Source organism: Oncorhynchus keta, chromosome 10, assembly GCF_023373465.1.
Source record: "Oncorhynchus keta strain PuntledgeMale-10-30-2019 chromosome 10, Oket_V2, whole genome shotgun sequence".
Classification (NCBI taxonomy): domain Eukaryota; kingdom Metazoa; phylum Chordata; class Actinopteri; order Salmoniformes; family Salmonidae; genus Oncorhynchus; species Oncorhynchus keta.
Window position 1 is genome coordinate 17,942,780 of NC_068430.1, and position 26,157 is coordinate 17,968,936.

A 26,157-nucleotide genomic window follows, 5' to 3' on the forward strand; every position below is an offset into this window, starting at 1 on the left:
TGTTGGTGATGATGATGATGAGTGTTGAGGGTCGGTTCATTGTGTTGGTGATGATGATGAGTGTTGAGGGTTGGTTCATTCTGATGATGATGATGTTGAGTGTTGAGGGTTGGTTCATTCTGTTGGTGATGATGAGTGTTGAGGGTTGGTTCATTCTGTTGGTGATGATGATGAGAGTTGAGGGTTGGTTCATTCTGTTGGTGGTGATGATGTTGAGGGTCGGTTCATGTGTTGTTGGTGATGATGATGAGGGTTGAGGGTTGGTTCATTCTGTTGGTGGTGGTGATGATGATGATGATGAGTGTTGAGGGTTGGTCCATTCTGTTGGTGATGATGATGATGGGTGTTGAGGGTCGGTTCATTCTGTTGGTGATGATGATGATGGGTGTTGAGGGTCGGTTCATTCTGTTGGTGTGATGATGATGATGAGTGTTGAGGGTTGGTTCATTCTGTTGGTGTGATGATGATGATGATGATGAGTGTTGCGGGTCGGTTCATTCAGTTGGTGATGATGATGAGTGTTGAGGGTCGGTTCATTCTGTTGGGTGTGATGATAATGAGAGTTGAGGATTTCAAATGTTTAGAGTTGAGGCTCCGTGCTCTGGAACATCAAGGGTTTTCTGAATGTTATGCTGGCTCCGGGGGATGAAAGCAGGCCTTTATGATGTCATACCTCCAGCAGGACAGGAGGGTGAAGGGTTAATGTGTCCTGCGCTGAGAGTCAGACCCCCTGCAGTAACTTCCTCATTGTGTTGTGTCCAGCCCTGCAGATGACTGCATTCTCATTCTCTGCATTATGAGAGGGCTTATAGATCCCACTGGGCTCTGACTTCAGCACTGCACACACTACATACCTTTTGATAGGCTTGCCTTTGATTTAACGATTAGATTTTTAAAAAGATGTTTCTTGTTTTTGACTTTTATATCGAGATGGTAGAGAACCAAATTGTTTCTTTGTGATCAGGGGCGAGATGCAGGTAGAAAGAGAGGGGGGTGTATTTCTCTCTTTCTGTGAGAGTGGGGTGTATTTCTCTCTTTCTGTGAGAGGGGGGTGTATTTCTCTCTTTCTGTGAGAGGGGGGTGTATTTCTCTCTTTCTGTGAGAGTGGGGTGTATTTCTCTCTTTCTGTGAGAGGGGGGTGTATTTCTCTCTTTCTGTGAGAGTGGGGTGTATTTCTCTCTTTCTGTGAGAGTGGGGTGTATTTCTCTCTTTCTGTGAGAGGGGGGTGTATTTCTCTCTTTCTGTGAGAGGGGGGTGTATTTCTCTCTTTCTGTGAGAGTGGGGTGTATTTCTCTCTTTCTGTGAGAGGGGGGTGTATTTCTCTCTTTCTGTGAGAGGGGGTGTATTTCTCTCTCTCTGTGAGAGGGGGGTGTATTTCTCTCTTTCTGTGAGAGGGGGGTGTATTTCTCTCTTTTTATGAGAGTGGGGTGTATTTCTCTCTTTCTGTGAGAGGGGGGTGTATTTCTCTCTTTCTGTGAGAGGGGGGTTTATTTCTCTCTTTCTATGAGAGTGGGGCTCCTCTTCCTCCCGGGGAAGGACTGCCCGTTCCATGATCTCGCCATCACGGTTGACAACTCCATTGTGTCCTCCTCCCAGAGCGCTAAGAACCTTGGCGTGATCCTGGACAACACCCTGTCGTTCTCAACTAACATCAAGGCGGTGGCCCGTTCCTGTAGGTTCATGCTCTACAACATCCGCAGAGTACGACCCTGCCTCACACAGGAAGCGGCGCAGGTCCTAATCCAGGCATATGTCATCTCCCGTCTGGATTACTGCAACTCGCTGTTGGCTGGGCTCCCTGCCTGTGCCATTAAACCCCTACAACTCATCCAGAACGCCGCAGCCCGTCTGGTGTTCAACCTTCCCAAGTTCTCTCACGTCACCCCGCTCCTCCGCTCTCTCCACTGGCTTCCAGTTGAAGCTCGCATCCACTACAAGACCATGGTGCTTGCCTACGGAGCTGTGAGGGGAACGGCACCTCAGTACCTCCAGGCTCTGATCAGGCCCTACACCCAAACAAGGGCACTGCGTTCATCCACCTCTGGCCTGCTCGCCTCCCTACCACTGAGGAAGTACAGTTCCCGCTCAGCCCAGTCAAAACTGTTCGCTGCTCTGGCCCCCAATGGTGGAACAAACTCCCTCACGACGCCAGGACAGCGGAGTCAATCACCACCTTCCGGAGACACCTGAAACCCCACCTCTTCAAGGAATACCTAGGATAGGGTAAGTAATCCTTCTCACCCCCCTAAAAGATTTAGATGCACTATTGTAAAGTGGCTGTTCCACTGGATGTCATAAGGTGTATGCACCAATTTGTAAGTCGCTCTGGACAAGAGCGTCTGCTAAATGACTTAAATGTAAATGTAAATGGGTGTATTTCTCTCTTTCTGTGAGAGGGGGTGTATTTCTCTCTTTCTGTGAGAGGGGGGTGTATTTCTCTCTTTCTGTGGGAGGGGGGTGTATTTCTCTATTTCTGTGAGAGGGGGGTGTATTTCACTCTTTCTGTGAGTGGGGGTGTATTTCTCTCTTTCTGTGAGAGGGGGGTGTATTTCTCTCTCTGTGAGAGTGGAGTGTATTTCTCTCTTTCTGTGAGATGGGGTGTATTTATTTCTCTCTTTCTGTGAGTGAGAGGCATAGCAGCTTTAGCAGCAGGACTCTGATAGATCAAACAGGCTTCTTCTGGATTAGAGAAAGGCAGAGAGAGAGAGAGAGAGATAGAGAGAGAAGGAGAGAGAGGTGGAGAGAGGGGAGAGAGAGGGGGAGAGAGAAGGAGAGAGAGAGAGGTGGAGAGAGAAGGGTAGAGAGAGAGGGGGAGAGAGGGGAGAGAGAAGGAAAGAGAAGGGGAGAGAGAAGGAGAGAGAGGTGGAGAGAAGGGGAGAGAGAGAGGTGGAGAGAAGGGGAGAGAGAGGGGGAGAGAAGGAGAGAAAGAGAGGTGGAGAGAGAAGGGGAGAGGGGTGGAGAGGGGTGGAGGGAGGTGGAGAGAGAGGTGGAGAGAGGGGGAGAGAAGGGGAGAGAGAAGGGAAGAGAGAGGTGGAGAGAGAAGGGGAGAGAGAGGTGGAGAGAGAGAGATTGTCTAATTTATTGTCTATTTCATTTGCTTTGGTAATGTAAACATATGTTTCCCATGCCAATAAAGCTCTTTGAATTGAGAGAGAGAGAGATGGAGGAGGTTTGAGGGAGGGAGCGAGAGCAGCTCTTTGTAGTCTGTCTGATAAACAGAATTCTTAATGACGGGCCAGAACAACAAACATGAGTGCTGACCATTTTGTGTGTGTGTGTGTGTGTTGTGTGTGTGTGTGAGAGAGATGGAGAGGTGACCGTCTCTGTGGGAAAGTGATGTGCTTTCCTTTCACCCTTCAGCGCTGTGGCACCATCAATAATTCACCAGCACATTAACCCTCTCTATACCCTCTCTATACCCCCTCTATACCCTCTCTATACCCACTCTATACCCCCTCTATACCCTCTCTATACCCCCTCTATACCCCCTCTATACCCTCTCTTTACCCCTCTATACCCACTCTATACCCCCTCTATACCCTCTCTATACCCTCTCGATACCCTCTCTATACTCTCTATACCCCCTCTATACCCTCTCTATACCCCCTCTATACCCACTCTATACCCCCTCTATACTCTCTCTATACCCTCTCTATACCCTCTCTATACTCTCTATACCCACTCTATACCCCCTCTATACCCTCTCTATACCCCCTCTATACCCACTCTATACCCCCTCTATACTCTCTCTATACTCTCTCTATACCCTCTCTATACCTCCTCTATACCCTCTCTATACCCCCTTCTATACTCTCTCTATATCCTCTCTATACCTCCTCTATACCCTCTCTATACTCTTTCTCTTTCTCTTTCTCTCTCTCTCTCTAATCTCTCTCTCTCTCTCTCTCTCTCTCTCTCTCTCTCTCTCTCTCTCTCTCTCTGTCAATTCAAGGTGCTTTATTGGCATGGGAAACATGTGTTAACATTGCCAAAGCAAGTGAGGTAGATAATATACAAAAGTGAAATAAACAATAAAATTAGCAGTAAACATTACACATACAGAAGTTTCAAAACAATAAAGACATTACAAATGTCATATTACGTATATATACAGTGTTGTAACGATGTACAAACCTGTGGCGCTGATGTTTAGGCCAAGGTATGTATAGTTTTTTTGTGTGCTCTAGGGCAACAGTGTCTAGATGGAATTTGTATTTGTGGTCCTGGCAACTGGACCTTTTTTGAAACACCATTATTTTGGTCTTACTGAGATTTACTGTCAGGGCCCAGGTCTGACAGAATCTGTACAGAAGATCTAGGTGCTGCTGTAGGCCCTCCTTGGTTGGTGACATGTCTCTCTCTCTCTGTTTCTCTGAATGTCTCTCTCTCTGTTTCTCTGAATGTCTCTATCTTTTTCTCTAAATGTCTCTATCTCTGTCTCTGAATGTCTCTCTGTTTCTCTGAATGTCTCTCTCTCTCTGTTTCTCTGAATGTCTCTCTCTGTTTCTCTGAATGTCTCTCTCTGTTTCTCTGAATGTCTCTCTCTCTCTGTTTCTCTGAATGTCTCTATCTCTGTCTCTGAATGTCTCTTTCTCTCTGTTTCTCTGAATGTCTCTCTCTCTCTCTGTTTCTCTGAATGTCTCTCTCTGTTTCTCTGAATGTCTCTCTCTGTTTCTCTGAATGTCTCTCTCTCTCTCTCTGAATGTCTCTCTCTGTTTCTCTGAATGTCTCTATCTCTGTCTCTGAATGTCTCTCTCTGTTTCTCTGAATGTCTCTCTCTGTTTCTCCAGACTATAGTAGGTCCGAGCTTCAGCTCCAGTAGTTGTTTGTGTTGGTTGCCCCTCCACTCCCCTCTTCTCTTCCCTCTCAACTTCCTCTTCTCTTTCTCCAGGCTCCACACATATCAGGACTCTCTTTCCTGAGGAAGGGCTGTCTGTATCTCTCTCTCCCCCTCTACCATTTCACCCTCTCTGTCTGTCAGTTTCTCTCCGTGTCTCCCGCTCCCAATCTTATTTCCCTGCCAGTGAAGGGCCAAGTGAGGGGTTGGAGTTAATGTATGTGGGGGGTCCAAGGGGAACGAGAGGCAGGCACGCACACACACACACACGCACGCACGCACGCACGCACGCACGCACGCACACACACACACACACACACACACACACACACACACACACACACACACACACACACACACACACACACACACACACACACACACACACACACACACACACACACACACACACACACACACACACACACACACACACACACACACACAGGTCTTGACTTTCAGTCAACAGGGTGAGATAACAGGCCAAACGGCTAGGTCCTGACTGTTAGTCAACAGGGTGAGATAACAGGCCAAACGGCTAGGTCCTGACTGTTAGTCAACAGGGTGAGATAACAGGCCAAACGGCTAGGTCCTGACTGTTAGTCAACAGGGTGAGATAACAGGCCAAACGGCTAGGTCCTGACTGTTAGTCAACAGGGTGAGATAACAGGCCAAACGGCTAGGTCCTGACTGTTAGTCAACAGGGTGAGATAACAGGCCAAACGGCTAGGTCCTGACTGTTAGTCAACAGGGTGAGATAACAGGCCAAACGGCTAGGTCCTGACTGTTAGTCAACAGGGTGAGATAACAGGCCAAACGGCTAGGTCCTGACTGTTAGTCAACAGGGTGAGATAACAGGCCAAACGGCTAGGTCCTGACTGTTAGTCAACAGGGTGAGATAACAGGCCAAACGGCTAGGTCCTGACTGTTAGTCAACAGGGTGAGATAACAGGCCAAACGGCTAGGTCCTGACTGTTAGTCAACAGGGTGAGATAACAGGCCAAACGGCTAGGTCCTGACTGTTAGTCAACAGGGTGAGATAACAGGCCAAACGGCTAGGTCCTGACTGTTAGTCAACAGGGTGAGATAACAGGCCAAACGGCTAGGTCCTGACTGTTAGTCAACAGGGTGAGATAACAGGCCAAACGGCTAGGTCCTGACTGTTAGTCAACAGGGTGAGATAACAGGCCAAACGGCTAGGTCCTGACTGTTAGTCAACAGGGTGAGATAACAGGCCAAACGGCTAGGTCCTGACTGTTAGTCAACAGGGTGAGATAACAGGCCAAACGGCTAGGTCCTGACTGTTAGTCAACAGGGTGAGATAACAGGCCAAACGGCTAGGTCCCTGACTGTTAGTCAACAGGGTGAGATAACAGGCCAAACGGCTAGGTCCTGACTGTTAGTCAACAGGGTGAGATAACAGGCCAAACGGCTAGGTCCTGACTGTTAGTCAACAGGGTGAGATAACAGGCCAAACGGCTAGGTCCTGACTGTTAGTCAACAGGGTGAGATAACAGGCCAAACGGCTAGGTCCTGACTGTTAGTCAACAGGGTGAGATAACAGGCCAAACGGCTAGGTCCTGACTGTTAGTCAACAGGGTGAGATAACAGGCCAAACGGCTAGGTCCTGACTGTTAGTCAACAGGGTGAGATAACAGGCCAAACGGCTAGGTCCTGACTGTTAGTCAACAGGGTGAGATCATATTCTTCATCACCATTTTTCTTTGGAGCAGCATATTTATGTATTATGACAATCCTCTCCCTACAATTTGACATTTGCGCTGCACCTGATCCTATACGGCCAACCATCAATCTGGCTGGGTGTAGCTTCATCAACGTACACTCTGTGCCACAAAATGAGGGACAAATCTTTACAAAACCTTGCTAGATCATTTCAAGTCATCAGTCTCAGGTCCAAGTGTAGTCCCGAGTCTTGAGGCTCCAAGTCAAGTCTCAAGTTATTTTATTTTTTAACAAGTCGGGAGTCTCAAGTCAACAAATTTGTGACTCACGTCAGACTCGAGTCAAAGTCATGTGACTCGAGTCCACAACTGTGAAGCAAACATCAATTCACTACACTAGTACTTTGTTTGTGATAAAATGCTAACAATAACGCAAAATATGCTGATTGTCACTAAAAACAGTATTAATTCACTCCCGTCTGGCTTCCACTAGATTCCATAACCACAAAGTCAAAGGCCCATTCTGCTAACCTGCTAGGTCTGCTAGCTACCTAGAGCTACTTGGAACCCTACTGATTCCACGACTGGTCTATCGACGTCACCACACGAAGAGGCAAAAACAGACTTACCCCCATCGCGACGCCCCCCAAAGGCTGACTTGCTAGCCCCGGTCTAGTAACTGCTAGCTTGCCTGCCCCGGTCTGCTAACTGCTAGTTTGCCAGCCCTGGTCTGCTAACTGCTAGCCCCTGCTAACTGCTTGCTTGCTAACCCGGTCTGGTGACTGCTAGCTTGCCAACCCCGGTCTGCTAACTGCTAGCTTGCCAACCCCGGGTCTGCTAACTGCTAGCTTGTTTAGCCCCGGCCTACTAACTGTTAGCATATTATCATCGGCATGCTAACTGTCTGAATCACCGTGTTCCCAGTCAGCCCAACCACTCACTGGACCCATATGTTCACTTGGCTACGCATGCCTCTCTCTAATATCAATATGCCTCATCCATTACTGTCCTGGTTAGTGATTACTGTCTTATTTCACTGTAGAGCCTCTAGCCCTGCTCAATATGCCTTAACCAACCATGTTGTCCCACCTCCTACATATGCGATGACATCACCTGGTTTAAACATCTCTAGAGACTATATCTCTCTCATCATTACTCAATGCCTAGGTTTACCTCCAATGCCCTCACATCCTACCTTACCTTTATCTGTACACTATGCCTTGAATCTATGCTATCGTGCCCAGAAACCTGCTCCTTTTACTCTCTGTTCCAAACGTGCTAGACGGCCAGTTCTTATAGCATTTAGCCGTACTCTTATCCTACTTCTCCTCTGGTGATGTAGAGGTTAATCCAGGTCCTGCAGCGCCTTGCCCCACTCACACTCCCCAGGTGCTCTCATTCGTTGACTTCTGTAACCGTAAAAGCCTTGGTTTCATGCATTTTAACATTAGAAGCCTACTCCCTAAGTTTGTTTTACTCACTGCTTTAGCACACTCTGCCAACCCGGATGTCTTAGTCGTTTCTGAATCCTGGCTTAGGAAAACCACCAAAAAACCCTGAAATCTCCATCGCTAACTATAACGTTTTCTGCCAAGATAGAACTGCCAAAGGGGGCGGTGTTGCAATCTACTGCAAAGATAGATAGTAATACAGAACTCTGCAGGCTGAGTCTGTACCCAAACAATTTGAGCTTCTACTTCTAAAAATTCACCTTTCCAGAAACAAATCTCTCACTGTTGTTTCTTGCTATAGACCTCCCTCTGACCCCAGCTGTGCCCTCGATACCATATGTGAATTGATTGCACCCCATCTATCTTCTGAGCTCGTGCTACTAGGTGACCTAAACTGGGACATGCTTAACACCCCGGCCATGCTACAATCCAAGCTTGATGCCCTCAATCTCACCCAAATTATCAATGAACCTACCAGGTACAACTCCAAATCCGTAAACACGGGCACCCTCATAGATGTCATCCTAACTAACTCGCCCTCCAAATACACCTCTGCTGTTTTCAATCAAGAACTCAGAGATCGCAGCCTCATTGCCTGCATCCGTAATGGGTCTGCGACCAAACAACCACCCCTCATCACTGTCAAACGCTCCCTAAAACACTTCTGTGAGCAGGCCTTTCTAATTGACCTGGCCAATGTCCTGGAATGACATTGACCTCATCCCGTCAGTAGATGATGCCTGGCTATTCTTTAAAAGTGCCTTCCTCACCATCTTAAATAAGCATGCCCTGTTCAAAAAATGTAGAACTAGGAATAGATATAGTCCTTGGTTCACTCCATACCTGTCTGCCCTTGACCAATACAAAAACATCCTGTGGCGTTCGGCATTAGCATAGAGTAGCCACCGTGATATGCAACTTTTCAGGGAAGTTAGGAACAAATATACACAGGCAGTTAGGAAAGCTAAGGCTAGCTTTTTCAAACAGAGATTTGCATTCTGTAGGACAAAAAAGTTCTGGGACACTGTAAAGTCCATGGAGAATAAGAGCACCTCCTCCCAGCTGCCCACTGCTCTAGTGCTAGGAAACACTGTCACCACTGATAAATCCACTATAATTGAGAATTTCAATAAGCATTTATCTATGGCTGGCCATGCTTTCCACCTGGCTACCCCTACCCCGGTCAACTGCCTGGCACCCTCCACAGCAACCCGCCAAAGCCCCCACCATTTCCCCTTTACCCAAATCCAGATAGCTGATGTTCTGAAAAAGCTGCAAAATCTGGACCCGTACAAATCAGCCGGGCTAGACAATCTGGACCCTCTCTTTCTAAAATTATCAGCCGAAATTGTTGCAACCCCTATTACTAGCATGTTCAATATCTCTTTCGTATCGTCTGAGATTCCCAAAGATTGGAAAGCTGCCGCGGTCATACTCCTCTTCAAAGGGGGCGACACTAGACCCAAACTGCTACAGACCTATATCCATCCTACCCTGTCTTTCTAAGGTCTTCGAAAGCCAAGTTAACAAACAGATTACCGACCATTTCGAATCCCACTGTACCTTATCCGCTTTGCAATCTGGTTTCAGAGCTGGTCATGGGTGCACCTCAGCCACGCTCAAGGTCCTAAACTACATCATAACCGCCATCGATAAGAGACATTACTGTGCAGCCGTATTCATCGACCTGGCCAAGACCTTCAACTCTGTCAATCATCACATTCTTATTGGCAGACTCAGCAGCCTTGGTTTCTCAAATGACTGCATCGCCTGGTTTACCAATTACTTCTCTGATAGAGTTCAGTGTGTCAAATCGGAGGGCCCGTTGTCCGGATCTCCGGCAGACTCTATGGGGGTGCCACAGGGTTCAAGCCTCGGGCCGACTCTCTTCTCTGTATACTTCAATGATGTTGCTCTTGCTGCTGGTGATTCTCTGATCCACCACTACGCAGACGACACCATTCTGTATACTTCTGGCCCTTCCTTGGACACTGTGTTAACTAACCTCCAGACGAGCTTCAATGCCATACAACTCTTCTTCCGTGGCCTTCAACTGCTCTTAAGCGCAAGTAAAACTAAATGCATGCTATTCAACTGATCGCTGCCTGCACGTGCTCGCCCGCCTAGCATCACTACTCTGGACTGCTCTGACTTAGAATACGTGGACAACTACAAATACCTAGGTGTCTGGTTAGACTCTCCTTCCAGACTCACATTAAGCATCTCCAATCCAAAATTAAATCTAGAATTGGCTTCCTATATCGCAACAAAGCCTCCTTCACTCATGCTGCCAACCATACCCTTGTAAAACTGACCGTCCTACTGATCCTCAACTTCGGTGATGTCATCTATAATATAGCCTCCAACACTCTACTCAACAAACTGGATGCAGTCTATCACAGTGTCATCCGTTTTGTCACCAAAGCCCCATATACTACCCACCTAGCCTACCTGGTTAAATAAAGGTGAAATAAAAAATAAAAAAGAGTCCATAGCCATCTTCTGCCTTGCAAATGAGGTCATTACTTTCTTAAAGAGACAGCGCACACTTTTAGAAAATATGAGATTGCTTCTTCTATGAAAATGTTGATGTTCAGTAAAATAAAATAATGTGTTCTCCTTGCAGTTGCTAATAAAATAAGTCCTAAATGGAAGGGATTGTTTGTAATCTGTAGCCCTAAGACATCAGCTAAAACAAGCTCAATAACTAAATGCATGTACACACTACTATTGAGTAATATGCATTCACCTGTGTTGTGAAAAGACTGAGGCTGATTTATTATTCAAATAAATTATTGTAATTGATTAATTAATATATGGCTGTCACAAGAAAAATGGACGTAAAAATATTAAAATGTCATGATATTGAACTCAAAAGATGGCCAACGATTGAACAGAGCAGTAGCTGAGTTTATCTGTCTGGATCCAGTGAACAGAGCAGTAGCTGAGTTTATCTGTCTGGATCCAGTGAACTGAGCAGTAGCTGAGTTTATCTGTCTGGATCCAGTGAACTGAGCAGTAGCTGAGTTTATCTGTCTGGATCCAGTGAACAGAGCAGTAGCTGAGTTTATCTGTCTGGATCCAGTGAACTGAGCAGTAGCTGAGTTTATCTGTCTGGATCCAGTGAACAGAGCAGTAGCTGAGTTTATCTGTCTGGATCCAGTGAACAGAGCAGTAGCTGAGTTTATCTGTCTGGATCCAGTGAACTGAGCAGTAGCTGAGTTTATCTGTCTGGATCCAGTGAACTGAGCAGTAGCTGAGTTTATCTGTCTGGATCCAGTGAACAGAGCAGTAGCTGAGTTTATCTGTCTGGATCCAGTGAACTGAGCAGTAGCTGAGTTTATCTGTCTGGATCCAGTGAACTGAGCAGTAGCTGAGTTTATCTGTCTGGATCCAGTGAACAGAGCAGTAGCTGAGTTTATCTGTCTGGATCCAGTGAACAGAGCAGTAGCTGAGTTAATCTGTCTGGATCCAGTGCCATTCCGTGACTTTGGCCAATTGGCCTTCTTTATTTGTTGTGGTATCATTTTGGTATTGTTTTGTCATTGAGTATCGTCATGGTATCGAGTATCGGGATTCTAAACCTGGTGTCGGTATCAAAGTCAAGTGACAACACTAGTATGATGTGGGTAATGTGTGTATGTGCGTGTGTGTGTGTGTGTGTGTGTGTGTGTGTGTGTGTGTGTGTGTGTGTGTGTGTGTGTGTGTGTGTGTGTGTGTGTGTGTGTGTGTGTGTGTGTGTGTGTGTGTGTGTGTGTGTGTGTGTGTGTGTGTATGTGTGTGCAACACCAGAAGAATGACAATGTGTGTGTGTGATAGCTAGCTAATGTCGTGGTGTTTGAGCTGTAGTACAAAGCCTCTCTTCAGTGATCCAGACCAGTGGGCCTGTGTGTCAGACAGTTCCCAGGCGCTGATCAGCCCTCTTTACCAGAGGATGAAAACGGTGGGGATGTGAGGGAGGGAGGGCAGGGGTCCCGTGGTGATTCATGTGTGATTAGATGTGGTTGGCTCCCAGGACAGACAGAGACATACAGGAGGACAGACAGACAGGAGGACCGACAGGGACAGACAGACAGACAGACAGACAGACAGACAGACAGACAGACAGACAGACAGACAGACAGACAGACAGAGAGACTGATAGGAGGACAAACAGACAGAGAGACAGACAGGGGACAGACAGAGAGACATACAGAGAGACTGATAGGAGGACAGACAGAGACAGACAGACAGACAGAGAGACAGACAGAGAGACTGATAGGAGGACAAACAGACAGAGAGACAGACAGGGGACAGACAGAGAGACATACAGAGAGACTGATAGGAGGACAGACAGAGACAGACAGACAGAGAGACAGACAGGGGACAGACAGAGAGACTGATAGGAGGACAGACGGAGAGACAGATAGGAGGACAGTCAGAGAGACAGATAGGAGGACAGCCAGAGAGACAGACAGACAGAGAGACAGACAGGGGACAGACAGAGAGACTGATAGGAGGACAGACAGAGAGACAGATAGGAGGCCAGTCAGACAGACAGATAGGAGGACAGTCAGAGAGACAGATTGGAGGACAGACAGAGAGACAGACAGGGGACAGACAGAGAGACTGATAGGAGGACAGACGGAGAGACAGATAGGAGGACAGTCAGAGAGACAGATAGGAGGACAGCCAGAGAGACAGACAGACAGAGAGACAGACAGGGGACAGACAGAGAGACTGATAGGAGGACAGACAGACAGAGAGACAGACAGGGGACAGTCAGAGAGACAGACATTTGAACAGAGAGACCTGAGAATAAGTGAGGTGAGACCAGAACAGAAAGACATACTGGTTACATGGTGGTTAGATAGATACTAGCTAGTTAGTACTACACGTGACCATGCTGAGAGACAGTAAGAATCTGGCAGGCTCAGTCAGGCTGGTCGCTTCAAATTTTCTTGCTCTTCCTTGTTCTCCCTCACCACACACACACCCTGACACCATCCATGGTTGTGGTTTCTATGGGGACTGCTGCCGTAGCAGCCTGTCTCCTTGGTTAAACGGAACTCGTATTTCATTGGCAGTCGCATCGTTACCGACAACCTCTCTAGCCACCTCTCTCTTGGCCGCACCTCTGCAATTACACAGCAAGGCCACTTCCCAGCACACACACTAAATCATACACACTAAATCACACACACTAAATCACACACACAGTCTGCATTACACACACACACACTGCATCACACACACGCATGCACGCTCATTCACACTCATTTACACTCACTACACACACACAGGTGTCAGCATGAATTATACCTCTAGAGCAGTGAGAGGGCGAGAGGGAGGAGGAGGGGGGAAGAAGGGAGGAGGGAAGGAACGTTGTGATTAAGAGATTGCAGTCTAAAGGCTGATTCAGCTGTTTTTGCCTCTGTCACTGTCAGGTGAGCCGGCTATATACCCTGTTACACCCTGTTACATCCTGTTTCACCCTGTTACACCCTGTTACATCCTGTTTCATCCTGTTACACCCTGTTTCACCCTGTTTCACCCTGTTACACCTTGTTACATCCTGTTTCACCCTGTTACACACTGTTACACCCTGTTACATCCTGTTTCACCCTGTTACACACTGTTACACACTGTTACACCCTGTTACATCCTGTTACACCCTGTTACACACTGTTACACACTGTTACACACTGTTACACCCTGTTACACACTGTTACACCCTGTTACGCCCTGTTACATACACCCTGTTACACACTGTTACATCCTGTTACACACTGTTTCACCCTGTTACACCCTGTTACACACTGTTACACCCTGTTACACCCTGTTACATCCTGTTACACCCTGTTACACACTGTTACACCCTGTTACACCCTGTTACATCCTGTTACACACTGTTACACCCTGTTTCACCCTGTTTCACCCTGTTTCACCCTGTTACACCTTGTTACATCCTGTTTCACCCTGTTACACACTGTTACACACTGTTACACACTGTTACACCCTGTTACACACTGTTACACCCTGTTACGCCCTGTTACATACACCCTGTTACACACTGTTACATCCTGTTACACACTGTTTCACCCTGTTACACCCTGTTACATCCTGTTTCACCCTGTTACACCCTGTTACACACTGTTACACCCTGTTACACCCTGTTACACCCTGTTACATCCTGTTACACCCTGTTACACACTGTTACACACTGTTACACCCTGTTACACCCTGTTACATCCTGTTACACACTGTTACACCCTGTTTCACCCTGTTACACCTTGTTACATCCTGTTTCACCCTGTTACACACTGTTACACCCTGTTACATCCTGTTTCACCCTGTTACACACTGTTACACCCTGTTACACCCTGTTACATCCTGTTACACCCTGTTACACACTGTTACACACTGTTACACACTGTTACACCCTGTTACACACTGTTACACCCTGTTACGCCCTGTTACACCCTGTTACACACTGTTACATCCTGTTACACACTGTTTCACCCTGTTACACCCTGTTACATCCTGTTTCACCCTGTTACACCCTGTTACACCCTGTTACATCCTGTTACACACTGTTACACACTGTTACATCCTGTTACACCCTGTTACACACTGTTTCACCCTGTTACACCCTGTTTCACCCTGTTACACCCTGTTTCACCCTGTTACGCCCTGTTACGCCCTGTTACACACTGTTACGCCCTGTTACACCCTGTTACACCCTGTTACATCCTGTTACACCCTGTTACACACTGTTACACACTGTTACACCCTGTTACGCCCTGTTACACCCTGTTACACACTGTTACATCCTGTTACACACTGTTTCACCCTGTTACACCCTGTTACATCCTGTTTCACCCTGTTACACCCTGTTACACACTGTTACACCCTGTTACACCCTGTTACATCCTGTTACACACTGTTACACACTGTTACACCCTGTTACGCCCTGTTACACCCTGTTACACACTGTTACATCCTGTTACACACTGTTTCACCCTGTTACACCCTGTTACATCCTGTTTCACCCTGTTTCACCCTGTTACACCCTGTTTCACCCTGTTACGCCCTGTTACACACTGTTACACACTGTTACATCCTGTTACACACTGTTACACCCTGTTACACACTGTTACGCCCTGTTACACCCTGTTACATCCTGTTACACCCTGTTACACACTGTTACACCCTGTTACACCCTGTTACACACTGTTACACCCTGTTACACACTGTTACACCCTGTTACAACCTGTTACACACTGTTACGCCCTGTTACGCCCTGTTACACCCTGTTACACCCTGTTACACACTGTTACACCCTGTTACACACTGTTACGCCCTGTTACACCCTGTTACACCCTGTTACACACTGTTACATCCTGTTTCACCCTGTTACACCCTGTCACGCCCTGTTACACCCTGTTTCACCCTGTTACACCCTGTTACACCCTGTCACACCCTGTTACATCCTGTTACACCCTGTCACACCCTGTTACACCCTGTTTCACCCTGTTACACCCTGTTACATCCTGTTACACCCTGTCACACCCTGTCACACCCTGTTACATCCTGTTACACCCTGTTACACCCTGTTACACCCTGTTACACCCTGTTACACCCTGTTACACCCTGTTACACACTGTTACACTCTGTTACACCCTGTTACACCCTGTTACACCCTGTTACATCCTGTTACATCCTGTTACACCCTGTTACACCCTGTTACACACTGTTATACCCTGTTACACCCTGTTACACACTGTTACACCCTGTTACACACTGTTACACCCTGTTACATCCTGTTACATCCTGTTACCTCCTGTTATACCCTGTTACATCCTGTTACCTCCTGTTGTTCCCTGTTACACCCTGTTACACACTGTCACACCCTGTCACACCCTGTTACATCCTGTTGTACCCTGTTACACCCTGTTACATCCTGTTACCTCCTGTTGTACCCTGTTACACCATGTTACATCCTGTTACACACTGTTACACCCTGTTACATCCTGTTATACCATGTTACACCCTGTTACACACTGTTACATCCTGTTACATCCTGTTATACCCTGTCACACCCTGTTACACCCTGTTACATCCTGTTACACACAGTTACACCCTGTTACACACTGTTACACCCTGTTACATCCTGTCACACCCTGTCACACCCTGTTACATCCCGTTACACCCTGTTACATCCTGTTACACCCTGTTTCACCCTGTTACACCCTGTTTCACCCTGTTACACCCTGTCACACCCTGTCACACCCTGTTACACCCTGTTACATCCTGTTACACCCTGTCACACCCTGTCACACCCTGTTACACCCTGTTACACCCTGTTTCACCCGGTTACACCCTGTTTCACCCTGTTACACCCTGTCACACCCTGTCACACCCTGTTACATCCTGTTATACCCTGTTACATCCTGTTACACACTGTCACACCCTGTCACACCCTGTCACACCCTGTTACATCCTGTTACATCCTGTTATACCCTGTCACACCCTGTTACACCCTGTTACATCCTGTTACACACAGTTACACCCTGTTACACACTGTTACACCCTGTTACATCCTGTCACACCCTGTCACACCCTGTTACATCCCGTTACACCCTGTTACATCCTGTTACACCCTGTTTCACCCTGTTTCACCCTGTTACACCCTGTCACACCCTGTCACACCCTGTTACACCCTGTTACATCCTGTTTCACCCTGTTACACCCTGTTACATCCTGTTACACCCTGTTACACCCTGTTTCACCCTGTTACACCCTGTTTCACCCTGTTACACCCTGTCACACCCTGTTACACCCTGTTTCACCCTGTTACACCCTGTTTCACCCTGTTACATCCTGTTACACCCTGTTTCACCCTGTTACACCCTGTCTCACCCTGTCACACCCTGTTACACCCTGTTACATCCTGTTACACCCTGTTACACCCTGTTACATCCTGTGTGTGGCAGGTGTAACAGAGTGTAACAGTATAACAGTGTGTAACTGGGTGTGTAACAGTGTGTAACAGGGTCTCCGCACCCTGGTAGTCTTCAGGAGAAGTGTCTCCACACCCTGGTAGTCTTCAGGAGAAGTGTCTCCACACCCTGGTAGTCTTCAGGAGAAGTGTCTCCACACCGTGGTAGTCTTCAGGAGAAGTGTCTCCACACCCTGGTAGTCTTCAGGAGAAGTGTCTCCACATCCCGCAATCATGGCCTCCAGTAAGGACATCTGGTCATGTGGATGGTGGTCATAAACCTTTCACCTCCATGCAGACAAAACCTCTTCTATGGGGTTTAGGAAGGGGGAGTATGGAGGCAGGAATAGTACTGATATCCTGGGATGTGCAGCAAACCAGTCTGTGACTGCAGCAGAGTGGTGGAATGCCACATTATCCCACACAACAACGAAGGTAGGGGAGTTTATTGCCCCTCTCTCCTCCGCTGGCACAAGTCAGTAACTCAGATCATCAGAAAATAAATGAGCCTCTCTGTATTGTAGCGGCCAATGAGTGGTTTGTGTAACAGCAAACCATCAGTGGACAGTGCTGCACACATTGTGATGTTCGTCCCTCTCTGACCTGGGACATCCACGGTGGCTCTCTGTCCAATCACATTTCTTCCCCTGCAGCGTGTTTTTGCCAGGTTGAATCCAGCTTCATCCACAAAGATGAATGTATGTGCAGTTTGCCTGGTTTAAAGTACTTTAGTTGTGTATGTACCATGTTTGGTTATTGAACAGACATCTTGGACATGTTGATACCAGAGTTCTTTCACACGTTCACCGTTTCTCTCAAAGGGTGCAGTTTACAACTGCTTCATCCTTATTTTATGTTTCTCTAAGACTCTGGCAACTGTCGTTGTGCTGACCGTATTCACATTCCCTAGTCTGCCAGCACTCTGTCCCAAATTTCCTGCAGTTTAATTGCATTGTTGCCAGTTACCATGTCAACAATGGCAATTTCCTGCCGTCTGATACTATTCTGCCTCTCCCTCCTGTGGGAGGCAACCTTTGGATCCTACTGGAAAACACAAAACAATCAATATATTTGTCAGTACATGTAAAAATATGAACATACTGTTATTGTACTGTAATATGTAGTTTAATTACCATTGAAGGATGCACATCTCACCTGTTTTTTTTACTGAAAATTCGTACTATTGATGCAACTGTTGAACGCTGCAGATTTGCCTCTCAAAGAGAGACCATGGTTTACAACATGGTCAATAATTGTGGCCCTTATCTCATCAGAGACCACCGCTCTTGTTCTTCCTCTCCTTTGTCCTCCACACTGTCTCCCTCTCCCTGTCACTCTTCTTTCCCCACCAACCTGTCTCCCTCTCCCTGTCACTCTTCTTTCCCCACCAACCTGTCTCCCTCTCCCTGTCACTCTTCTTTCCCCACCAACCTGTCTCCCTCTCCCTGTCACTCTTCTTTCCCCACCAACCTGTCTCCCTCTCCCTGTCACTCTTCTTTCCCCATCAACCTGTCTCCCTCTCCCTGTCACTCTTCTTTCCCCACCAACCTGTCTCCCTCTCCCTGTCACTCTTCTTTCCCCACCAACCTGTCTCCCTCTCCCTGTCACTCTTCTTTCCCCACCAACCTGTCTACCTCTCCTTTGTCCTCCATGCTGTCTCCCTCTCCCTGTCACTCTTCTTTCCCCACCAACCTGTCTCCCTCTCCCTGACACTCTTCTTTCCCCACCAACCTGTCTCCCTCTCCCTGACACTCTTCTTTCCCCACCAACCTGTCTCCCTCTCCCTGACACTCTTCTTTCCCCACCAACCTGTCTCCCTCTCCCTGTCACTCTTCTTTCCCCACCAACCTGTCTACCTCTCCTTTGTCCTCCATGCTGTCTCCCTCTCCCTGTCACTCTTCTTTCCCCACCAACCTGTCTCCCTCTCCCTGTCACTCTTCTTTCCCCACCAACCTGTCTCCCTCTCCCTGTCACTCTTCTTTCCCCACCAACCTGTCTACCTCTCCTTTGTCCTCCATGCTGTCTCCCTCTCCCTGTCACTCTTCTTTCCCCACCAACCTGTCTCCCTCTCCCTGTCACTCTTCTTTCCCCACCAACCTGTCTCCCTCTCCCTGTCACTCTTCTTTCCCCACCAACCTGTCTCCCTCTCCCTGTCACTCTTCTTTCCCCACCAACCTGTCTTCCTCTCCCTGTCACTCTTCTTTCCCCACCAACCTGTCTCCCTCTCCCTGTCACTCTTCTTTCCCCACCAACCTGTCTACCTCTCCTTTGTCCTCCATGCTGTCTCCCTCTCCCTGTCACTCTTCTTTCCCCACCAACCTGTCTCCTCTCCCTGACACTCTTCTTTCCCCACCAACCTGTCTCCCTCTCCCTGACACTCTTCTTTCCCCACCAACCTGTCTCCCTCTCCCTGACACTCTTCTTTCCCCACCAACCTGTCTCCCTCTCCCTGACACTCTTCTTTCCCCATCAACCTGTCTCCCTCTCCCTGACACTCTTCTTTCCCCATCAACCTGTCTCCCTCTCCCTGACACTCTTCTTTCCCCACCAACCTGTCTCCCTCTCCCTGTCACTCTTCTTTCCCCACCAACCTGTCTCCCTCTCCTTTGTCCTCCATGCTGTCTCCCTCTCCCTGTCACTCTTCTTTCCCCACCAACCTGTCTCCCTCTCCCTGACACTCTTCTTTCCCCACCAACCTGTCTCCCTCTCCCTGACACTCTTCTTTCCCCACCAACCTGTCTCCCTCTCCCTGACACTCTTCTTTCCCCACCAACCTGTCTCCCTCTCCTTTGTCCTCCACGCTGTCTCCCTCTCCCTGACACTCTTCTTTCCCCACCAACCTGTCTTCCTCTCCCTGACACTCTTCTTCCCCCACCAACCTGTCTTCCTCTCCTTTGTCCTCCACGCTGTCTCCCTCTCCCTGACACTCTTCTTCCCCCACCAACCTGTCTCCCTCTCCTTTGTCCTCCACGCTGTCTCCCTCTCCCTGACACTCTTCTTTCCCCACCAACCTGTCTCCCTCTCCTTTGTCCTCCACGCTGTCTCCCTCTCCCTGACACTCTTCTTCCCCCACCAACCTGTCTCCCTCTCCTTTGTCCTCCACGCTGTCTCCCTCTCCCTGACACTCTTCTTTCCCCACCAACCTGTCTCCCTCTCCTTTGTCCTCCATGCTGTGTCCCTCTCCCTGACACTCTTCTTTCCCCACCAACCTGTCTCCCTCTCCCTGCCACTCTTCTTTCCCCACCAACCTGTCTTCCTCTCCTTTGTCCTCCACGCTGTCTCCCTCTCCCTGCCACTCTTCTTTCCCCACCAACCTGTCTTCCTCTCCTTTGTCCTCCACGCTGTCTCCCTCTCCCTGCCACTCTTCTTTCCCCACCAACCTGTCTTCCTCTCCTTTGTCCTCCACGCTGTCTCCCTCTCCCTGCCACTCTTCTTTCCCCACCAACCTGTCTTCCTCTCCCTGCCACTCTTCTTTCCCCACCAACCTGTCTTCCTCTCCCTGACACTCTTCTTTCCCCACCAACCTGTCTTCCTCTCCCTGACACTCTTCTTTCCCCACCAACCTGTCTTCCTCTCCCTGACACTCTTCTTTCCCCACCAACCTGTCTCCCTCTCCTTTGTCCTCCATGCTGTCTCCCTCTCCCTGACACTCTTCTTCCCCCACCAGCCTGTCTTCCTCTCCTTTGTCCTCCATGCTGTCTCCCTCTCCCTGACACTCTTCTTCCCCCACCAGCCTGTCTTCCTCTCCTTTGTCCTCCATGCTGTCTCCCTCTCCCTGACACTCTTCTTCCCCCACCAGCCTGTCTTCCTCTCCTTTGTCCTCCATGCTGTCTCCCTCTCCCTGACACTCTTCTTCCTCCACCAACCTGTCTCCCGCTCCTTTGTCCTCCATGCTGTCTCCCTCTCCTTGACACTCTTCTTTCCCCACCAACCTGTCTTCCTCTCCCTGACACTCTTCTTTCCCCACCAACCTGTCTCCCTCTCCCTGACACTCTTCTTCCCCCACCAACCTGTCTTCCTCTCCTTTGTCCTCCACGCTGTCTCCCTCTCCCTGACACTCTTCTTTCCCCACCAACCTGTCTCCCTCTCCTTTGTCCTCCATGCTGTCTCCCTCTCCTTTGTCCTCCATGCTGTCTCCCTCTCCCTGACACTCTTCTTTCCCCACCAACCTGTCTTCCACTCCCTGACACTCTTCTTTCCCCACCAACCTGTCTTCCTCTCCCTGACACTCTTCTTTCCCCACCAACCTGTCTTCCTCTCCCTGACACTCTTCTTTCCCCACCAACCTGTCTTCCTCTCCCTGACACTCTTCTTTCCCCACCAACCTGTCTTCCTCTCCCTGACACTCTTCTTTCCCCACCAACCTGTCTTCCTCTCCCTGACACTCTTCTTTCCCCACCAACCTGTCTTCCTCTCCCTGACACTCTTCTTCCCCCACCAACCTGTCTTCCTCTCCTTTGTCCTCCATGCTGTCTCCCTCTCCCTGACACTCTTCTTCCCCCACTAACCTGTCTTCCTCTCCTTTGTCCTCAATGCTATCTCCCTCTCCCTGACACTCTTCTTCCCCCACAAACCTGTCTTCCTCTCCTTTGTCCTCCACGCTGACTCCCTCTCCCTGACACTCTTCTTTCCCCACCAACCTGTCTTCCTCTCCCTGACACTCTTCTTCCCCCACCAACCTGTCTTCCTCTCCTTTGTCCTCCACGCTGTCTCCCTCTCCCTGACACTCTTCTTTCCCCACCAACCTGTCTCCCTCTCCTTTGTCCTCCATGCTGTCTCCCTCTCCCTGACACTCTTCTTTCCCCACCAACCTGTCTTCCTCTCCATGACACTCTTCTTCCCCCACCAACCTGTCTCCCTCTCCCTGACACTCTTCTTCCCCCACCAACCTGTCTTCCTCTCCTTTGTCCTCCACGCTGTCTCCCTCTCCCTGACACTCTTCTTTCCCCACCAACCTGTCTTCCTCTCCTTTGTCCTCCATGCTGTCTCCCTCTCCCTGACACTCTTCTTTCCCCACCAACCTGTCTTCCTCTCCCTGACACACTTCTTTCCCCACCAACCTGTCTTCCTCTCCCTGACACTCTTCTTTCCCCACCAACCTGTCTTCCTCTCCCTGACACTCTTCTTTCCCCACCAACCTGTCTTCCTCTCCCTGACACTCTTCTTTCCCCACCAACCTGTCTCCCTCTCCTTTGTCCTCCATGCTGTCTCCCTCTCCCTGACACTCTTCTTCCCCCACCAGCCTGTCTTCCTCTCCTTTGTCCTCCATGCTGTCTCCCTCCCCTGACACTCTTCTTCCCCCACCAGCCTGTCTTCCTCTCCTTTGTCCTCCATGCTGTCTCCCTCTCCCTGACACTCTTCTTCCCCCACCAGCCTGTCTTCCTCTCCTTTGTCCTCCATGCTGTCTCCCTCTCCCTGACACTCTTCTTCCTCCACCAACCTGTCTCCCGCTCCTTTGTCCTCCATGCTGTCTCCCTCTCCTTGACACTCTTCTTTCCCCACCAACCTGTCTTCCTCTCCCTGACACTCTTCTTTCCCCACCAACCTGTCTCCCTCTCCCTGACACTCTTCTTCCCCCACCAACCTGTCTTCCTCTCCTTTGTCCTCCACGCTGTCTCCCTCTCCCTGACACTCTTCTTTCCCCACCAACCTGTCTCCCTCTCCTTTGTCCTCCATGCTGTCTCCCTCTCCTTTGTCCTCCATGCTGTCTCCCTCTCCCTGACACTCTTCTTTCCCCACCAACCTGTCTTCCACTCCCTGACACTCTTCTTTCCCCACCAACCTGTCTTCCTCTCCCTGACACTCTTCTTTCCCCACCAACCTGTCTTCCTCTCCCTGACACACTTCTTTCCCCACCAACCTGTCTTCCTCTCCCTGACACTCTTCTTTCCCCACCAACCTGTCTTCCTCTCCCTGACACTCTTCTTTCCCCACCAACCTGTCTTCCTCTCCCTGACACTCTTCTTTCCCCACCAACCTGTCTTCCTCTCCCTGACACTCTTCTTTCCCCACCAACCTGTCTCCCTCTCCTTTGTCCTCCATGCTGTCTCCCTCTCCCTGACACTCTTCTTTCCCCACCAACCTGTCTTCCTCTCCATGACACTCTTCTTCCCCCACCAACCTGTCTCCCTCTCCCTGACACTCTTCTTCCCCCACCAACCTGTCTTCCTCTCCTTTGTCCTCCATGCTGCCTGCTGTCTCCCTCTCCCTGACACTCTTCTTCCCCCACTAACCTGTCTTCCTCTCCTTTGTCCTCCACGCTGTCTCCCTCTCCCTGACACTCTTCTTCCCCCACCAACCTGTCTTCCTCTCCCTGACACTCTTCTTCCCCCACCAACCTGTCTTCCTCTCCTTTGTCCTCCATGCTGTCTCCCTCTCCCTGACACTCTTCTTCCCCCACCAACCTGTCTTCCTCTCCTTTGTCCTCCACGCTGTCTCCCTCTCCCTGACACTCTTCTTTCCCCACCAACCTGTCTCCCTCTCCTTTGTCCTCCATGCTGTCTCCCTCTCCCTGACACTCTTCTTTCCCCACCAACCTGTCTTCCTCTCCTTTGTCCTCCATGCTGTCTCCCTCTCCCTGACACTCTTCTTTCCCCACCAACCTGTCTTCCTCTCCCTGACACTCTTCTTTCCCCACCAACCTGTCTCCCTCTCCCTGACACTCTTCTTCCCCCACCAACCTGTCTTCCTCTCCTTTGTCCTCCACGCTGTCTCCCTCTCCCTGACACTCTTCTTTCCCCACCAACCTGTCTTCCTCTCCCTGACACTCTTCTTTCCCCACCAACCTGTCTTCCTCTCCCTGACACTCTTCTTTCCCCACCAACCTGTCTTCCTCTCCCTGACACTTTTCTTTCCCCACCAACCTGTCTTCCTCTCCCTGACACTCTTCTTTCCCCACCAACCTGTCTCCCTTGAGCCATGTTTCCAAACTAAATCATTCCGAAGCCGTCCTCTTTTGTCTGTTTGGTAACGAGACTAAAAACAGGACAATTGGGTAGGATTTCAACTGATATTGCAATCAGCTGTGTTTGGAATGATTAAATATTTTGCTGAGATTTGCAGTATGTTTCAATCTGGTTACTGCAGAAATGCACGACATTTGCCATCATTCTGTGTTTTTAACATTTTTGGAAACGGTGTGTCAGCATTTGAAAACATGTTCTGCAAATATATAGTTTTGCAGGTGGTGGAGTATGAATCAGAAAAGAGTTGATGTATTTCGGATGATGTGGTCATTGAATGCATTTTGTGTGAAAGAAAGGAAAATTATTCACAGTTTGGTCCACACACACTTCTGTTTCGCTGACTGTGTGAAGAGTTTTGACAGTGTGACTTCAGTTTTGACCAATGCATGTTAGCAATAGAAAAAAACTGTAATTTGAATAGATCCGTGCAGACGGTGAGACACACAGACACACACACAAAGCAGGCTTCTTTCTTCCTGTGTAAGTGTGGATTACTGACTGGCTGCTAAGCTGATTACTGGGGGTGTTATGCATTGGTCATTTGAGCACACCGAGACAAACAACACCCCCAACAACACACACACAAATCAAATCAAATTTTATTTGTCACATACACATGGTTAGCAGATGTTAATGCGAGTGTAGCGAAATGCTTGTGCTTCTAGTTCTGACAATGCAGTAATAACCAACAAGTAATCTAGCTGACAATTCCAAAACTACTACCTTATAGACACAAGTGTAAGGGGATAAAGAATATGTACATAAAGATATATGAGTGAGTGATGGTACAGAGCGGCATAGGCAAGATACAGTAGATGGTATTGAGTGCAGTATATACATATGAGATGAGTATGTAAACAAAGTGGCATAGTTAAAGTGGCGAGTGATACATGCAGTAGATGATATAGAGTACAGTATATACATATACATATGAGATTAATAATGTAGGGTATGTAACATTATATTAGGTAGCATTGTTTAAAGTGGTTAGTGATATATTTTACATAATTTCCCATCAATTCCCATTATTAAAGTGGCTGGAGTTGAGTCAGTGTCAGTGTGTTGGCAGCAGCCACTCAATGTTAGTGGTGGCTGTTTAACAGTCTGATGGCCTTGAGATAGAAGCTGTTTTTCAGTCTCTCGGTCCCAGCTTTGATGCACCTGTACTGACCTCGCCTTCTGGATGATAGCGGGGTGAACAGGCAGTGGCTCGGGTGGTTGTTGTCCTTGATGATCTTTATGGCCTTCCTGTGACATCGGGTGGTGTAGGTGTCCTGGAGGGCAGGTAGTTTGCCCCCGGTGATGCGTTGTGCAGACCTCACTACCCTCTGGAGAGCCTTACGGTTGTGGGCGGAGCAGTTGCCGTACCAGGCGGTGATACAGCCCGACAGGATGCTCTCGATTGTGCATCTGTAGAAGTTTGTGAGTGCTTTTGGTGACTAGCCGAATTTCTTCAGCCTCCTGAGTTTGAAGAGGCGCTGCTGCACCTTCTTCACGATGCTGTCTGTGTGGGTGGACCAATTCAGTTTGTCTGTGATGTGTACGCCGAGGAACTTAAAACTTACTACCCTCTCCACTACTGTTCCATCAATGTGGATAGGGGGGTGTTCCCTCTGCTGTTTCCTGAAGTCCACAATCATCTCCTTAGTTTTGTTGACGTTGAGTGTGAGGTTATTTTCCTGTCTACACACACACAGTTTGTTGTTGTGTTCCACCTGCTGACTTCAGCACCCTAACTAACACACACACACACACACACACACACACACACACACACACACACACACACACACACACACACACACACACACACACACACACACACACACACACTGTGGTTTGGCGATACATTGGTTTTCCATCTCTGTAAACTCGGTCACTTGCCTCATCAGAATGGGTCACTTTTCCTCAACTCATATGAGCCCAGTAAGAGGAAAAGTCAACAGCTGGAAGCTTTCTATTCCTCCAATAGTTTCCCCTCCAACACTTAACAGTACTGAAACACTACTGAAAAACTACTGAAACACCACTGAAACACCACTGAAACACCACTGAAATACCACTGAAACACCACTGAAACACTATTGAAACACTACTGAAACACTACTGAAACACTATTGAAACACTACTGAAACACTACTGAAACACCGCTGAAACACTACTGAAACACCACTGAAATACCACTGAAACACCACTGAAACACTACTGAAACACTACTGAAACACTATTGAAACACTACTGA

General features: G+C 48.6%; 2 protein-coding genes across 10 annotated transcripts in view; one reads left to right on the forward strand and one right to left on the reverse strand.

Moving 5' to 3' along the window:
• LOC118389629 (SLIT-ROBO Rho GTPase-activating protein 2-like) overlaps positions 1-26,157 on the forward strand; it is a 179,993-nt gene that overhangs the window by 64,028 nt on the left and 89,808 nt on the right. The window lies entirely within an intron of this gene.
• On the reverse strand, positions 20,411-25,589 carry LOC127932152 (octapeptide-repeat protein T2-like). Of its 5 annotated transcripts, XM_052526592.1 has the most exons (4): positions 23,697-25,589; positions 22,811-22,966; positions 21,159-22,127; positions 20,411-20,552 (listed from the first exon to the last, which is right to left on the reverse strand). In XM_052526592.1, the coding sequence occupies exons 1-3, from the start codon at positions 23,868-23,870 to the stop codon at positions 21,486-21,488; spliced, it is 972 nt and encodes a 323-aa protein (XP_052382552.1). In that variant the 5' UTR covers positions 23,871-25,589; the 3' UTR covers positions 20,411-20,552; positions 21,159-21,485. The 5 variants fall into 5 exon arrangements, with proteins under 5 accessions (XP_052382552.1, XP_052382553.1, XP_052382551.1 ...); XM_052526593.1 differs by lacking the exon at positions 22,811-22,966 and having other exon boundaries at positions 21,159-21,905; positions 22,967-25,589; XM_052526591.1 differs by having other exon boundaries at positions 21,159-21,695; positions 22,850-25,589.